This window comes from Coccinella septempunctata, chromosome 1 (genome assembly GCF_907165205.1).
Source record: "Coccinella septempunctata chromosome 1, icCocSept1.1, whole genome shotgun sequence".
NCBI lineage: Eukaryota > Metazoa > Arthropoda > Insecta > Coleoptera > Coccinellidae > Coccinella > Coccinella septempunctata.
In genome coordinates, this window is record NC_058189.1 from 56,955,086 (window position 1) to 56,972,774 (window position 17,689).

The 17,689-nt window shown below is 34.3% G+C and overlaps 1 protein-coding gene across 2 annotated transcripts in view; it reads right to left on the minus strand.

The window, feature by feature from the left end:
- The window catches only part of LOC123311237 (capon-like protein), a 106,329-nt gene that overhangs the window by 76,544 nt on the left and 12,096 nt on the right, over positions 1-17,689 (minus strand). Inside the window, exons 1-2 of one of the 2 annotated variants that reach the window (XM_044895157.1) lie at positions 3,152-3,287; positions 2,687-3,083 (exon numbers count right to left, since the gene is read on the minus strand). In XM_044895157.1, coding sequence (XP_044751092.1) covers positions 2,687-2,794 — 108 coding nt within the window. In that variant the 5' untranslated portion in view covers positions 2,795-3,083; positions 3,152-3,287. Of the gene's footprint in view, positions 1-2,686; positions 3,084-3,151; positions 3,288-17,689 lie in introns of those variants that run through there. The other variant, XM_044895146.1, reaches the window with a different exon arrangement.

Here is a 17,689-nt window from a genome sequence, read left to right on the forward strand (position 1 = left end):
GGGGCTCTGCTGCCTTCAATCGGGACTAAAATAGGAATCGGCTGAAAGGGTTCGATCAGTTGGATGGAAATGGAATTTGAAGAGCCCTTACAGCTGAGCTTACAGCACAACGATACAACGAACAAGTGAGCCTTCGGTTATGGAGATTTAGGCCACTCATCAATCGTGGAAAATATGGTCAAAACTGGAAAAAAGCCTATGCAGGATGTTCATTTATTACATCATGGAGAAAGAGATAATTCATTGGCCAATTCTACGACAAAACATGGGTCTGCCATCACTTGATTATTGATCCACCGTGTATACCAATTTCGATAAACTTTTAGTCCTTGAATTATCTCGGGAAAGTTAACAAAAATTATCCGGATGAATAAAGAAACTCCTAAAATATTTTAGTTTAAATTTCGTCTAGCCTTTCACATGAATCACTGCATAAATTTTTTCGCATTATTTTCTGATCGTATTATGATCAAATTCTCCGTTTTGGAATCAATAATAATTAAAAAAATAGTCCAACGTTTTTAATGCTGTAACTGGGGAGCTATTATTTAAAAAAATGTAGTTCATCCGAAGAAATTTTAAGAATGTTCAGCTTTGAGCCCTTTATATCAACAGAAACAGAACATCTTTGAAAGCCCAAAAACACTATTACTCAATTCACAACAATATCTTTGGGTATTCAATTTGGGGTTAATACTCCATGACAATATACAGGGTGAGTTTTTGACTCGTACAAATATTTAAAAAGCAAATTCTTCCTATACCAATTTTTCTGATTCGGCCCTGATAAAAAGATATAGCCATTTAAAGTTTTCATAATGAGCTGTGCCACCCCTGGAAAAACATAATTACCTTCAGAATAAATAGCTAAATCTGTGTGACTACACATCCGTGAATCTTTTAAACAGAGTTGTATTCAGCCAAAATACCCAATTTTTCAAATTTCACAGATATTTTTCATTCTTGAACATCAAATTACCGGAAAACGGCGCATTATAAGAGAAAACATGAAGAATACATTTATTTTACAAAACGTTCAAATATTCATTAGATAGCGTCCAACTCAATTTCAAGAGTTGGGTTCATTGAATTTCTGGTATATTTATGGTACGTAATGGTCATAATGAGAAAACTGGAAGACGTGAGTGATATTTTGTATTCGAAAAAGATTCATGAAATAAATGAAAAACTATATTCCGAAATTCATTTCATTCGATAAAACCGTTTGTGAGAACTAAAAAAAAAAACATTTTTAATGGTTTTTCAAGAGCCTGTATCTTTTAAACCGAGCCGATTCGGAAGAAATGGTGAAGAAAAAAGTTTTTCTCTTGACCTCAAGAAACTATTGTTAAAATATCACCCTGTGTATTATATAGATAGGAAACAGATGATACGAAGGGAAATATATTCATAATGAAACCATCATACACAGGCACAAGGTTGCGTAAGATTTCATATTGATATTTGTACGAGTCAAAGACTCACCCTATGTATGTACCTAATGGGAAAACTGGAAGACGTGGATGATTTCTTGTGTTCATCTAATAAATGACTATATTCCGAAATTCGTTTCATTCGATAAAACCGATAAAACTAAAAATATTTTTTTTTATGCTTTTTCAACAGTCTGTATCTTTTGAAGCGAGCCGATTCGGAAAAAATGATATGGGAAAAAAGTGTTTCTTTTGACCTCAAGCTAATGTTAAAATATTTGAACGAGTCAAAGACTCACCCTGTATAGTGTTCTCCAATTCTTCAGATGGGACACCGCAAATATAATGGAATTTTTAGAAGCCCCTCCAATAATATACAGAGTATATAAAATTAGTATAGCACCAAACTCATACCTTTAGTATGTCCTATTTTGTTGAGCTCGGAGATGAGTTTTTTTTTAAAGTCAACCCCTTTTGAATGAAATGGTGTTATTGATTTCGAAGTTTCATTCTCTTCACGTATTCTTTGAAATTCAAATAATGAAATAACAAAACTCATATTTTGCTCTCCTGTTGTATACGATCTGATCTACATTGTCATTTTTATTTCAGATAATTCATCAATTACTACCCTACAAAAAGGCATGTTTTCGACAACACTTCAAAAACATCTGCCATCCCTTAAGCATTCTGACCTCAGAATACATAAAAACCAAAACTTCTAAATCAATAAATTCAATCATTTCATCGTTAAAATGAAAAATGAGTTGAAAATAAACTCTTAACAATTACCACATCTTTCCCAGCAACAAAAGGTCTAACCATTTCTAGCAAAATAAGTTGTGGCTGGAATCTGAAACACCCCTCGTAGAGGGTGCATAACAAACTCCTCAATTAAACATAAAAATTGCGCAATTTACAAAGAGAATAGTGGTGATAGAATAGAAAAGAGGATAGTTGTCGAATTATCATGAAAAAGGTTCAAAACCTTCAGATGTGTTACATGGTCTATTTTGCTACTATCGAGGGGTTTGCCAGCCCTCTTTAAAGTATTACCCTGCGTCTATGAAATGACAATTTCCCCTTAAAATGAACCCTAGACATGTGCGTCATCCCAAATATTTTCTCAAGAAATTTTGAAACGAAGGTCATCCAAAAATTAGCCTTATGTAGTTGAAACCAAATCATAGTTCTCTACAACTTCGAACTGCCTGAAAAATGATAGCTCAAAGAGGGCAATTATTTTCATTTACCTTCGCATTAAAGGTGATCCCATGGTGGAAAGCCTCGTCAGAATGCAAGGGAATCCTAGTATCGTAATCATCATTCTGCACCAGGTCGTACTGCTTCTTGGATGGCATCTTTATAACAGACAGAAACTCACATCACATGGCCACAAAAACGTATAAATTATCTCGAAATACTAAAATGATCACAGTTTTTAATACTGATAGAGACTGACACTTAAGTTCCCGTAAAATTGAGCTAATAACACAGACGGACAGCGAGCAGCACGAGCACCATTCACGATCTGATATCGACTAATTCCTATTTCCTTTCAATGGGTGTTTTTGATGGAAGTCCATGGTAGTTCACCTAGTCTTCGTGCATTTGTCATCTAGCCAACAGCGGGAGGCATGATTCACCGGCCTGGAAGAAAGTTATTCAATATTAGTAATAATCTAAACAAGGAATCTGAGCTCAATTTTCTCACGCACAGCTGCGTCGCAGCTCCTTTTATTCCCTGATAGGAGTCAATAACAATGAGATAATAAGATCGAGATCTATCAGGGCAACTGGCTCATTTTACTTTCATAGAACATTGTCATTATCTAACGCTCTACGAAAGAGAACGTCATCTTTATCTCTAACGTCTGATTCTTGCAGACGACCTTGACTGCCAAGTCTATCCGAGAACGGGTTTTATATTTCGGGTTGAATGGACAAGCATGGACGCATGGAGGCGGATTTTTTCTTCGCCCGTTGTTTACTATCCTCGTCATAGGAAAAAGTTCAAAGAATGCAGGAAACGGAAAAGATATACGTCGTCTGATAGCTGCGCTATTGTTTATTCGCAAACGTGACCTGGATTTGGCGGGTGGTTTTTCCACAGGAAATTTTGACAGATCGGGGAAAAAGCCCAGTTAGAAGAGTGAATCCTACGTTGGGAATTCCCTAAATAATACAGCTTAGAGCGTTTAGCCTTGTTTAAACATTAAAAGTTTATTCGCATGACGAACATTTGTGGACTCGGCTAAAATTATAATTGAAGAACAAATTTAAACAATATAAATTCAACATAACACTTTCTTTGGAATATCCCATGTACAGTAAACAAATGCGAAGGACTTAGAGAGATGATTCCTCGATGATAATAAGCAGGGGTGGTCCCTATAAATTTTTTTCGAAATAGACCTCCCTTCCAAGATACAGCCTTTGGAAGGCGATGACGAATTGACATTTTTTAATTTTTTTACGGTTTCTAAAAAACAACATAAAACTATGCATAATATGAAGCACTAAGAAGATGTTACTCACACAATTTTTTTAGATCTCATAACTTTATTATTAGGGGTTGAAAATAACAACCCTTATGATTTTCCTTCGAAAATTGTTTTCGTGGGATAGATTTTCGAAAAATAAAATTATTTTATGGTTTCCCATTCAATTCTGGAGAAATAAAGTCTTCTGTAAAATTTCGATACAGTCGATACTTTTCTGGGAATAAATTAAAACTTACAAGCAGTATACGAAGGTCTATGAGGCAGAGGGTTAATGCATGCATTTTAGCGGGAGGTTTCATTCTATGGAACACTTATATGATGAAATAGAATGAATAATGATCAGAACTGCTTGTAAGTTTTTATTTATTCCGAGAAAAGTATCGACTGTATCGAAAATTCTGCAACTTTTTTTCTCCAAAATTGAATGGGAAACCATAAGAGAATTCTATATTTCGAAAATCTCTCCCACGAAACCAATTTTGAAAGAAAATCATAAGGGGTTGTTATTTTCAACCCCTAATAATAGAGTTATGAGATCTAAAAAAATTGCTTCATATTATGTATAGTTTTATGACTCACTGTTTTTTAAAACCCGTAAAAAAAATTGAAAAATGTCAACTCGTCATCGCCTTCCAAAGGCTATATCTTGGAAGGGAGGTCGATTTCGAAAAAAATTTATAGGAACTACCCCTGCTTATTTTCATCGAGGAATCATCTCCCTAAGTCCTTCGCATTTGTTTACAGACACACTATATACCTCGCTATATACATATGTATATACATGTATAGTTCTGTTTGAAATTTGCAAGCATAAATACAATATTCTTGAAAATTTATCATCCACATTGTCTCAACACTTTGATACAAGATTTCATCTCAATATTTACGAAAATGGATCTGTGGAAACAACCAGGAAGGAAACACTGGAAGACCTCCAAAATATTTCATAGCTCACTATTTTGAGGCATGCAGAATCCAAGAAAATCTACAGATCTCAGTGTAGAAAAAAATTGAGTGAACCTCAAACCCACAAGTTTCAAACTATCAGTCTGACCAACAGCATAGCACCACTTGAAATATGTCAAGGTCTCCCAATGAAAAGGGGCATATACAGAGTGGGCCATTGAAAGCGAAACAGCGGCAGAACCAAATTAAACATATAAAAACGTTGGGACACATCGATTTTTTATTTCAGAGGGACAACTTCAAAGATTCAATTCAAAACCTTCTCGCTTCAACCCTAAGTGTTACAACTCCAACACCTGTATTTTGAATAGGGAAGATGGGGCAAATGATACCTCATTTGAAAGTTCCGTCTATTCTGAGTTCAACATATATGATTTTTTTTCAATCAAACCATTCTTTTTCAAAATATTTATATTTGAATTTTAAACAACAATGGTTTTTCCTTCAAGCATGATAAAAAAAAATTACTAATACCCCCCGTTTATAACACTTTTCAGTACCGAAAAATATAATCCCCTACGAACATTTATGAACGTATTTCATTAAATTTCGATGATCATTATGTTATCAGAATGAGGGTGTCTCCTTTTCATTGTGTATTAAAAGGGATTGGACGCATTTTTTACCTATTATTTATTTGTTATCCATATATCGATTGGAGAAAAATACGTTTGTTTTTCTTGTCAGTAATAATATATCCACCTCCCTAACAAAGACCATGATTCAAATATGAGTAAGCACCCTATTGGCGTTTAAGCGAAACATAGTTCACATCCTTGAACGTTGTTCCTTCCCCACGAATAATAAACTTCACCCATTGCAATAAATGCATAGAACAATGCTCATTGACCAGGTGCACTATCGATGAAATGATTGGTTTTATGTACCTACAGCTGTGTCCTGGTCATGCACGACTTTACTCAACTCTGTATACATTTCGATTAACGTGGGGTGGTTGAAGATACAGCAATATCAATTATTAAGCTTAAAAGTTTCAGTTTTTGTCAATCTCTTCGAATTTACCTACATCATTCTAACAGAAAAATCTACATACTACCATACTAGGTAAATATTACTATTGCAGAAGTCTGTGATAAAACTTATTGATTAGACGATTGAAAAGGTAAACACATCAGCTAATAATAAAGGAGGGACAAATATAGATATAGACGGAAAAATGGATACTACTAGTAGCTAATAATAATATCTGTGCCATTCAGATGAACAAGCATGCTCCATACTTTATACTTGTCTCATTAATTGTAAGATTTTGACAGTTACCAGAACAACACGTATTCAATTACAGTCCGAAAATTTATTATATATGAAGCATAGTACTGCCTACTATCCAACCTCCTTCATCTTGGTAGTTAATCATAATTTTCGAAACTAAAACTGCTGCATCGGTGAATTGAATTTATTCGACAATCAATATTAACTCCTTTATCCAAAAATTGTGGAAATTCACATTACCAAGTCATAACCGATTTTTTTTTAGTCAGGGTTGGGCATAAGTGTAAAGTCTGAAATAAAATTGATATTCCAATATCTCAAAATGAAAACTCTCAAACTATTTCCAGGAATTAAATATGTAAAGTGTTTTTCTTCAACCCAATCGATCTTGCGTTTTTGAAACCATGTGTGAGCTCGTAGAGAAGCTCACGGAAAATGGAATTCCTCCATAACTTTTATTTGTTTATTTCATGGTTACCATATTGAACACAAAAATCCCTTGAAAAAAAATTAATTAATAGGTTCCCAGCCACCTGGAGCTCAAAAGGAACACTTTTTTCCTTTACCATTTTTTCCGATTCGGCCCTGATAAAAAGATATAGCCATTTTGAGTTTTCATAATGAGCTGTGTCACCCTTGGGAAAACAAAATTATCTTCAAGCTAAATCTGTGTATCTTTTAAACAGAGTTGTATTCATCCAGAGTTTCACAGTTACTTTTCCATTTTTGAACATCAAATTACTCGAAAACGGCGCATTATACGAGAAAACATGAAGAATACTTTTATTTTACAAAATGTTCAAATTTTCATTGGATAGCATCCAACTTAGTTCCAAAAGTTGGGTTCTTTGAATTTTTGGTATTTTTATGGTACGTAATGGTCATAGAGAGAAAACTGGATGACGTGGGTGATTTCTTGTGTTCGATAAAGATTCATCAATTAAATTAAAAACCATATTCCGAAATTTATTTCATTCAATAAAACCATTTGTGAGATAGAACTGAAAATATAATTTTTTCATGGTTTTTCAACAGCCTGTATCTTTTGAACCGAGCCGATTCGGAAAATATGATACAGGAAAAAAGTGTTTCTTTTGAGCTCAAGAATCTACTGTTAAAATATTAGTACAAGTCAAAGGCTCGCCGTGTATATAGGTGTAATATTATGGAGAAGTATTATAAACACAGATATCATATAATCGTAATATTGTACCATAATTGGAGCTTGGTATTCGGAAAATATGTAGACGTCCGGTCCATTCTAGGAATTGTGAAAAATTTTGAGCAGAAAGCTTACTTTTCATCTTGATTTCTAAAACTAATAGTAAAGTTTTGTTGTCATGGGCATTAATATCTATATACGTAAGTAAGTACCAAGAATTCAGGAAAATTAAGCCTTTTTCCCTCGCTTTTTCCATAAGGATATACAGGGAGTTTCATGAGTCGTTGGCCATACCCTAATGCTGAATGCAGGTCATCCAGGCCTTTCAGAAAACTTGCTTTCTTTGTATTCTAAGGCTATTAGTTTCGTAGATACGGGGTGATTCATGAACATTGGCCTGAATTTGCGACAGCCATAACTCTGGACTGCAAGGTCCGATTTCGATCAAATTGTATGGGTTTGTTCACTTCGTAATGCTCTTTCAAACGGCCCATGAAATATCAATATTTTCAGGGCAGTACTCAGAATATCATGATTTTTCTTTCAAGCTCCAAAATCTATATTTTTCACATCCCTTACAAAAATTTCGTTATTGCCATGATAAACTACATAATGCATTCTAAGAAATTCAATTTTCACTTTGAATGGCACAATTGCCACAAGGGAATAGGATCCGGACGAATTCATGTTTTACGTCATTTTTTCGAAATGCGGTCCTGTTTTTATTTCTTTGGTTATATTATTCATTGTCTTCGGTCGAGATTTTGAATTCTTTTAAATTCTGTTCAACTCTTCTTCATTTTAAACCCTCAGTTCCCACTGAGTGTGCGTGAAAAAGTGACAGACACTTCACGGGAGCATTTGACACAGAGGATAGAAGGAGCCTGCGCAGAAGTTAAACAAAATCTCGATATGATGAGAAGGGCAATAAACAATCTGATTTCAAGAGCTAGGAAATGTATCGAGATGGAAGAACTCCATTTCGAACATCTCTTATGATAGTACAGTTTTTTTTTGTTGTATAAAAGGAAATAAAAAGGTTAAGGTTTTTTGGAAGGATGAATTTTATTACTTATGTGTGTTATGAAGCAAATACATTTACGAATTACGTGTTCCAAGAGGGTTTACATCATTTGTATCTAAATTCAATATGTAATCTCAAAAGAATTCACAGCTCGACTTTGCATAAATCAATCACTTTTTTACGAACAATAAATATGTGGAGAGGGTTCAAAATGAACAAAAAATATTATGACCGAAGGAATAAAAACAGAACCGCATTTCGAAAAAATGTCATAGAATATGAGTTCGACCGGTGTCTATTCCCTTGTGACGAGTGTGCCATGCAAAGTGAAAATTGAATTAGAATTAGAATAAATTATGTAGTTTTTCATGGCAAAAACGAAATTTCTGTAAGGGATGTGAAAAATATAGATTCTGGAGCTTGAGAGAAAAATCATGATATTCTGAGTACTGCCCTGAAAATATTGATATTTTATGAGCAGTTTGAAAGAGCATTACGAAGTGAACAAACCCATAAAATTTGATCGAAAACCTTGCAGTCCAGAGTTATGGCTATCGCAGATTTAGGCCAATATTCGTGAATCACCCCGTATCTCCAAAACTAATAGCCTTAGTATACAAAACAAGCAACTTTTCTGAAAGGTTTGGATGACCTGCATTCACTATTAGGCTATGGTCAACGACTCGTGAAACACCCTGTATAATTGCGGGATACTTTACTTCATCGAAAATTGAGCAACATTTCCGTTTGCAGCTCATTTCCTAGTTGAAATGCATCAGCCCATTTCCACGTATTCAACCCCACATCGTTACTCATTAATTAAACCACAGAAAGTGCATCTCACGAGCAGCTAATACGCTCACAGATGTATATTCAATTGGTTGAACTCAGTGTTGTACGTATCGAACTAATTGATAGATTTTCTGAATATTCTCACGTGGAACACATGAATGGTCGGTGGGAATATTCATAGGAGCACATTCATCAGAATGTGTAGTGGGTTTAACCTTAAGAAAAACGGTTGGGATCACCTTGAAACAGGTAGATAAATGTGCGCTCTTTCTTCAATTCCCTATAAGATCAGATGTTCTGCGAAATTCTTCGAGTAGTGGACAAGCAACCGCATATTTTATTCAAGATATGTATGTTTTCGCTCAGGAAATACATAATTTTACCTGTGTCTGGATCACCTATGATTAAGTTGATGATCACAAAATTCAGATAAAAAATTTTCAAAATGGTGTCCCAACTTATCACCTTGTACAGTGTGGACAAAATTCGTTGTCCACTTAGGGGTGCTCGAGAACTATAGGAGCTAGAAGAAAACATGACGCATTTCTGTGCTCTTTATCAGAGAAACTAAGAATGGTGAAAACCGTAGCCTCCTACGATTCTTCGTTTTCGAGTTATTAGCAAAAAATGAGATTTTGGCAATTTCGGAAAAGTTCACATAACTTTTTTGTCTTTGATGCTACAGATCTAAAACTTGAATCTTCTGCAGGCACTTTTTTACTGACAAGCTCAAATTTTTTTTTTATATTGAATTATTAGGCAAACTTTCGTTTTTTTGAATGCAAAATTTTATTATTTTTTTTATTTTTCAATTGGAAGAAAATCTTTGTTCAGTAGATTCTACGTATAAAAGTGCCTAAGAAGGTTCAAGTTTCAGATCTATAATTTCAAAGACAAAAAAGGGCAAATTTCGATGTTTCAGCACTACAGCTTTCAAACCAGAGGAGATAGACAAAATCTGATACCCCATTCTCGTTCTCTTTTTCTGAGAAACTAACAAGAGTAGTAGTCATTTTTGGTCACCTTCTTTTGTTTTCGAGTTATAAGCGAAAATTGGAAAAATCGCGATTTCGATATAAATTTATATCTCCGCTAATACTGATGATAGAGTTCTGAAATGAAAACATTATTCAGGCATTTTTTTAAGTAGAATCCAGTGGCGTGCTTGCCTTTTTAGCAGGATTTTTAATTACGAAGCTATGACCCAAAGTTATGTTTTTTCAAATAGGAACACTAGATTTCTGTGCAATTTTTTGAAAGCTTAATTTTTACTGATTCCAAAAATATATAACATCATATGGTTTCTATCAATATAAATAATAGAAAATGGTCAAAAGCTTATTTTCTCAATATTTCTATGGTTTCTACTTTTGATGAGAATAAAAAAATGTAGCATCTTATGATTACCACAGTCTCCTTCTATTAGTTCTTTTATTTCTATGCTTCTTACTCAATTTCTCCAAAATTCAAATTTTGTGGGAATTGGTAAAAAGCATAGAAAGAATGACCTTGCCGGAAGGAGACTGCTCTTGTTATGGGAAGTTCTACTTTTCTGTGTTCGTCAAGAGTTGAAACCATAGACATATTGAGAAAATAGGTATTTGACCATTTTCTATTATTTATATTGATTCATTCATTCATTCATCGCTGTATATCTACAAAAAGACATAAAAAAGAAGAGACTTATAATTTCTTGGATCTAATTGCGACTGTGTGCCCTCCTGTGACTGAAGATACCCAACCGTGACCCACAGATCCTTCCACACTCCGATAGAAACCATATGATGTTATATATTTTTGAAATCAGTGAAAATTAAGCTTTAAAAAAATAGAAATCTAGTGTTCCCATTTAAAAAACATAACTTTGGGTCATAGCTTCGTAATTACAAATTTTGCTGAAAAGGCGAGCACGCCACTGGATTCTACTTAAAAAAGTGCCTGTATAATGTTTTCATTTCAGAACTCTATCATCAGTATTAGCGGAGATATAAATTTATTTCGAAATCGTCATTTTTACAATTTTCGCTTATAACTCGAAAACAAAAGAAGGTGGCCAAAAATGACTACTACTCTTGTTAGTTTCTCAGAAAAAGAGAACTAGAATGGGGTATCAGATTTTGTCTATCTCCACTGGTTTGAAAGCTGTAGTGCTAAAACATCGAAATTTGCCCACCCTGTACAGAGTGAGTAGAAAGTAAAGCAAAAAATTCATTGCATTTTGTAGAAAAATGCCCTTTGGATATTATAATAATTGTGACTTAATTTCAGAAAATTCATCATTTACTACCCTACGAAAAGGGCATGATAGATCATTATATTTTCAATCACACATTTCAGATCACACAAGTTCCAATAATTCGATGGATAATTACCCTAGAAGCCCCCTTGGATGCGCCCCTGTTGGAACTCATTACTTTTTATAAAATATGGAATCAGGAGTTCTGATTCAATATCATATCTTTTTATTCGATCTAGTCAATATAACGAAAGATAGATTTAATGAAAAACCATTGTCAAAAATTTGCAGCTGATTGGAAATAACTGAAGCCGCAAAAATATTTTCAATCAGTTTGATCTTCCCCAATCTCAGCTGTACATCAAGACATGAAATCGACAAAACCAATTTAATATAGTTGGCTCTCAATCAATATACCCACAAGCGTGATGAATTGGCCTCCATCTATCATCTGCTTTCTGCTTCTTTCGTTTCTGAGAAATAAGTGAAAGACCGGAGAATTGCCGATAATGAAGCACTCAGGAAGTTTCTCTGCGACAGCATCAGCCAGAGATTCGAGCAGGATTTGATGTATCTACATAAAGATCTAAATGAATATGCTCCAAATCATGAGTTTCCGAAATTTTTGGAATTTGATTGTGCTGTTTTACATTCAGCATCGTTAGTAATATCTATATTTAAAATTGATAAGAAGTTGATATTTTTCAGACGTTTTAACATTGATTACTATCAAATTATGATGAATTTCGGAAATTGCATAGATCTTTGAATATCCAGATATTATGTCAATTTGATTCATTGCAGTGGTTAGTATCATATTCTCAATCAGGTCGATTCTGTTCGCATCTTGTTATAACATTGCTAAATCTACAACATTGTTATAATTATAAAATATAGCAATATGACTGAGCGAACGAATATTCTGTTTCACCGTTTTACGCAAAATTGGTTATGAGTTTTGGCCATAGCAATATTGTTGAAAAATAATAGGATGTTTGAGCTGACAACACTGTTTTGAAGGGTAAGATTCTCATTTCATAGAAAAGAACATGTAATTCTATAATTGTTCTATGGAAAAGAAGAATAAGTTGTGTTTAATCAAAGAGTATCATCAATTGATACTCTTTGGTTTAATGTTTTATTCGGTATTTGGATTGTGAGTTTTTGGTTGAACTGTGCATCATGTCTGGAAATAAGAAAACAACAAAAAATCAGATGGGATTGATTTGATAATCAATCTCCTAGAAATTCTCTATGGATTTTCACAAACTTATAGGTTAAAAGGAACTGTATTTTTACTGGTCGGTTCCTCAATCAATCTATTCAACTCTTCTTTCCTTATTCAAGCGAAAGTTCCAGAAACTTTTCATCATTCATTACTGGTGTCTCTAATATATTGAAATTGTAGTCTCATATTTTCGCTATAAATGAAAAGTTCAAATGAAGGTTTCCAGAAAGTTACTAAAACGAAGCATAATTATAATTACTTCCTATTTTCTAAATTTCTAACACTTGGAAGAAATGTAAAAACAAGAGATTCACTGCCATTTTCAACTTTGTTATGAAATAGCAAGTACTTAAATGATGTTGCTGATATAGCAAACTGAAATGACAAGATCTTCTAGAAATTGACAGATCATATTGCTCAAAATCAATGATTAGAATACCAGTTTTTCAAACTTTGCTGTGATAGCAATATCTTTTCCTTTTTGAAATTACAGCAGATGAGGTCATCAGGACTGCGAAGGCTATGGAAAACAAAGGTTCTTTTGGATATGACGGAATACCCATGACAGTTATCAAGAGGTCAATTGAAGTTGTTGCGAGACCGGTAGCTCATATAATGTATATGGCATTCAAAGAGGGTGTCTTCCCAGAATCTCTCAAGATAGCTGTTGTGAAACCATTCTATAAGAAAGGGAATAGAGATGATCTTGATAATTATCGTCCGATAAGTCTGCTTACATCATTTTCAAAATTATTCGAAAAGGTTCTGGTGAGTAGGCTTCTGAACTTTTTTCATAAATCACATATTTTTTCTAAATTTCAACATGGATTTTTGAAGACAAGGAGCACGGAAACCGCTATATTTGAACTGACGAGATCGATTCTTAGAGCACTGGAGGGCGGTGAGATTTCGGCGGGGCTATTCCTCGACTTCTCCAAAGCTTTTGACTGCGTCATCCATGACATATTAATTGATAAACTTTACAGCTACGGTATCAGAGATAAACAACTTGATCTGATTAGGAGCTATCTGGAGGGTAGAGTCCAGAGAGTATCCATGGAGATCGATGGTGCTATCTTCATTTCGGACGATGAAATCTTGCGCTTTGGGGTACCTCAGGGGAGTATCGCGGGACCATTATTTTTTCTGGTTTATATAAACGACCTGCCAGAGTACATTCTCATCGAGGAGCCCATTATGATGAACGCAATTTTTCAAGTAAATGCAATTCACGGAGAGGAAGGGAACCGCTATATGATAGAAGAAAAGGAGGATGGCGAAGACGTAGTCATGTATGCGGATGATACTAATATATTGGTTGCGGCTACCAACATATCTGAGGTAGTTGAAGTATCACAAAGAAAATTTTCTAAAATCACGAACTGGTGTCAAAGGAATCAAATCAGCTTGAACCTGAATAAAACTGAATGTTTAATATTCTGCACCTCACACAACAGAATACAAAAGCCAGAGAGTGTCGATCTTCTGGGACATAATATTAAAGTTAACCAGAGTACCAATTTTCTCGGTATTATATTAGACGAAAATCTCAACTGGCACAATCATATTGATGCACTCCAACGAAGACTAAATTCAGTTCTTTACACTCTTCGAATGTTAAAACAGCAGACTGACTTTGAGTTGCTTAAAACTGTATACTTCTCTAATTTCCAGTCAATCATGGGCTATGGAATCATCGTGTGGGGAAACAGTTCTGATGTTTCTAGAATATTCGTGATTCAAAAAAGGGCTTTAAGAACTATGCTGAGTTTATCCTCCAGAACATCCTGCCGAGGAATATTCAAAAGAGAAGGCATCCTAACAGTAACTGCACTGTATATATATCGAACTCTAGTATTCGTGAAGAATAACTTCCATTATTTTGAAAAATATTTGAATCTAAATATGACCAGGCGCATACACTCATTCCATGTTCCGAGGTGCTCTCTCACGCTAACACAAAGAAACGTAGAATACATGAGCCTTGTTTTATACAACAAGTTGCCCAAAAAATATCAAATTATAGCAGATATAAAAAAATTCAAAAAAGTTGTTCAAAAACTACTTGTTGATTTGGAACCATATTGTATGAGTGAATATTTGAGTCATAGTTTTCTTGTGTGAACATCTCTGTTTTTTTTTTTCTCTTGCTTTTGACTTGTTTTCTCTTCAAAATTGTAATTTTGATCATGAAAATAAATATTATTATTATTATTATTATTATTATTATAACCATATTACTATTTCCAAACAGAATCGACCTGAATATCTAATATCAAAAATTTGAAACATTGTTGATGTGATGACTTTGATGTTTTTTCTGAATCCCTTTACAATTAAAGTGATAACTTCTTTTTTTCCAAAATGATCAATCATAAACCTAAGATTTATGAAATCATTTTTCATATACATTTTCTGAATGTTCTGTTAAGTATGAACTTCTGGAAAACATGTCAAGTCCTAAACTTGACTTATTCTGTAGTTGTCACCCCCAGCTATCAGCTAGTTATAATGTAGTGGGCCAGGAGATCCAACTTTGCCAACTGAATTTGCCTTGAAAACAATTTCCTTCGGTATCGCTATCTAAAGCAATTGGACAGCGAACACGCATATTCCTTGTTCCACAATCTCGCCGAGACTGATGAAATTCTCAGATTTAATGCTAGAAGAGTTGCTCTTTCAGAATATGTATCACATTTATTTTCATCTACGGTTACTTTTATTGAGAGATAAACGAAAACGACTCGAAAGCTGACCTTCGAAAAATACTGAAAAGATGGGTTCAGTTAAAAATTCGTCAAGACCGATCGCTTGCGCCGAGATGAATGACATTCTCAGATTTATTACTAGAAGAGTTGCTTTTTCAGAATATGTATCACATTTCCATCTACGGTTACTTTTATTGAGAGATAAATGACTCGAAATCTGACCTTCGAAAAATCCTGAAAAAGCTGGGGTTCAGTCAAAAATTCGTCAAGACCGAACGGTCCCCCCTAGATGGATGATATTTTCAGATTTATCACTAGAAGAGTTGCTCTTTCAGAATATGTATCACATTTCCATCTACTGTTACTTTTATTGAGAGATAAACGATTCGAAAGCTGACCTTCGAAAAATCCTGAAAAAGCTGGGTTCAGTTAAAAATTCGCTTGCGCCGAGATGGATGACATTCTCAGATTTATTACTGAAAGAGTTGATCTTTCAGAATATGTATCACATTTTCATCCACGGTTACTTTTATTGAGAGATAGACGATTCGAAAGCTGACCTTCGAAAAATCCTGAAAAAGCTGGGTTCAGTTAAAAATTCGTCAAGACCGAACGGTCCCACCTAGATGGATGATATTTTCAGATTTATCACTAGAAGAGTTGCTCTTTCAGAATATGTATCACATTTCCATCTACTGTTACTTTTATTGAGAGATAAACGATTCGAAAGCTGACCTTCGAAAAATCCTGAAAAAGCTGGGTTCAGTTAAAAATTCGCTTGCGCCGAGATGGATGACATTCTCAGATTTATTACTGAAAGAGTTGATCTTTCAGAATATGTATCACATTTTTATCCACGGTTACTTTTATTGAGAGATAGACGACTCGAAAGCTGACCTTCGAAAACTCCTGAAAAAGCTGGGTTCAGTTAAAAATTCGCTTGCGCCGAAATGGATGACATTCTCAGATTTATTACTGAAAGAGTTGATCTTTCAGAATATGTATCACATTTTTATCCACGGTTACTTTTATTGAGAGATAGACGACTCGAAAGCTGACCTTCGAAAAATCCTGAAAAAGCTGGGTTCAGTTAAAAATTCGTCAAGACCGAACGGTCCCCCCGAGATGGATGATATTTTCAGATTTATCACTAGAAGAGTTGCTCTTTCAGAATATGTATCACATTTCCATCTACTGTTACTTTTATTGAGAGATAAACGATTCGAAAGCTGACCTTCGAAAAATCCTGAAAAAGCTGGGTTCAGTTAAAAATTCGTCAAGACCGAACGGTCCCCCCGAGATGGATGATATTTTCAGATTTATCACTAGAAGAGTTGCTCTTTCAGAATATGTATCACATTTCCATCTACTGTTACTTTTATTGAGAGATAAACGATTCGAAAGCTGACCTTCGAAAAATCCTGAAAAAGCTGGGTTCAGTTAAAAATTCGTCAAGACCGAACGGTCCCCCCTAGATGGATGATATTTTCAGATTTATCACTAGAAGAGTTGCTCTTTCAGAATATGTATCACATTTCCATCTACTGTTACTTTTATTGAGAGATAAACGATTCGAAAGCTGACCTTCGAAAAATCCTGAAAAAGCTGGGTTCAGTTAAAAATTCGTCAAGACCGAACGGTTGCACCGACGTCGATGAAATTTTGAGATTTATTACTAGAAGAATTGCTTTTTGAGTACTTGAGAGTAAAATTTTTCAGTTAAAAATTCGTGGGATAGAAATAAAAATATCTTTTAAACAGAGTTGTATTCAGCCTTAGTCCAAATTTTTAAAATTTCAGACACTTTAATTTTTTTGAATCAAATTACTCAAAAATGTTCGAAAAATATTCATCAAATAAATGAAAAGCTATATTTCGAAATTCATTTCATTCGATAAAAGCTTCGTGAGATGATTTTTTTCATGGTTTTTCAACAGCCTGTATGTTTTAAATCGAGCCGATTCGGAAAAATGGTAAAGAAAAAAAATGTTTCTTTCGACCTGAAGAATCTACTGTTAAAATATTTGTATCAGTTAAAGACTCACCATGTATACCGGTGAGCATGTATAAAACCTCAAATTATTGAGAAGAGAATTTGTCCTTCTTTCAAGCTAGGTTCGGTTAGCTAGATTTTTTTAAAGTAAAATAGACATTAGGTTCGAACAAAAGCCTAAGGGTCCAATTACAATTAACGTAATTCCTCTTCATTGGCTTATTAATCAACAAATTCAAACAGTTGAGTTCATATTTCGAATTAAATTTTTCATAGTGAAAAGGTCGCCCACATTTATCTCTGAATTCTCATCTCATCAAACTAATTGGGAATTAAGAATAGCTAGAGCTCGAAAATTCGATCTTTTTTAAGTAGCCCGTTATCCATACCGTCCTTTGTTTGTATGTGTC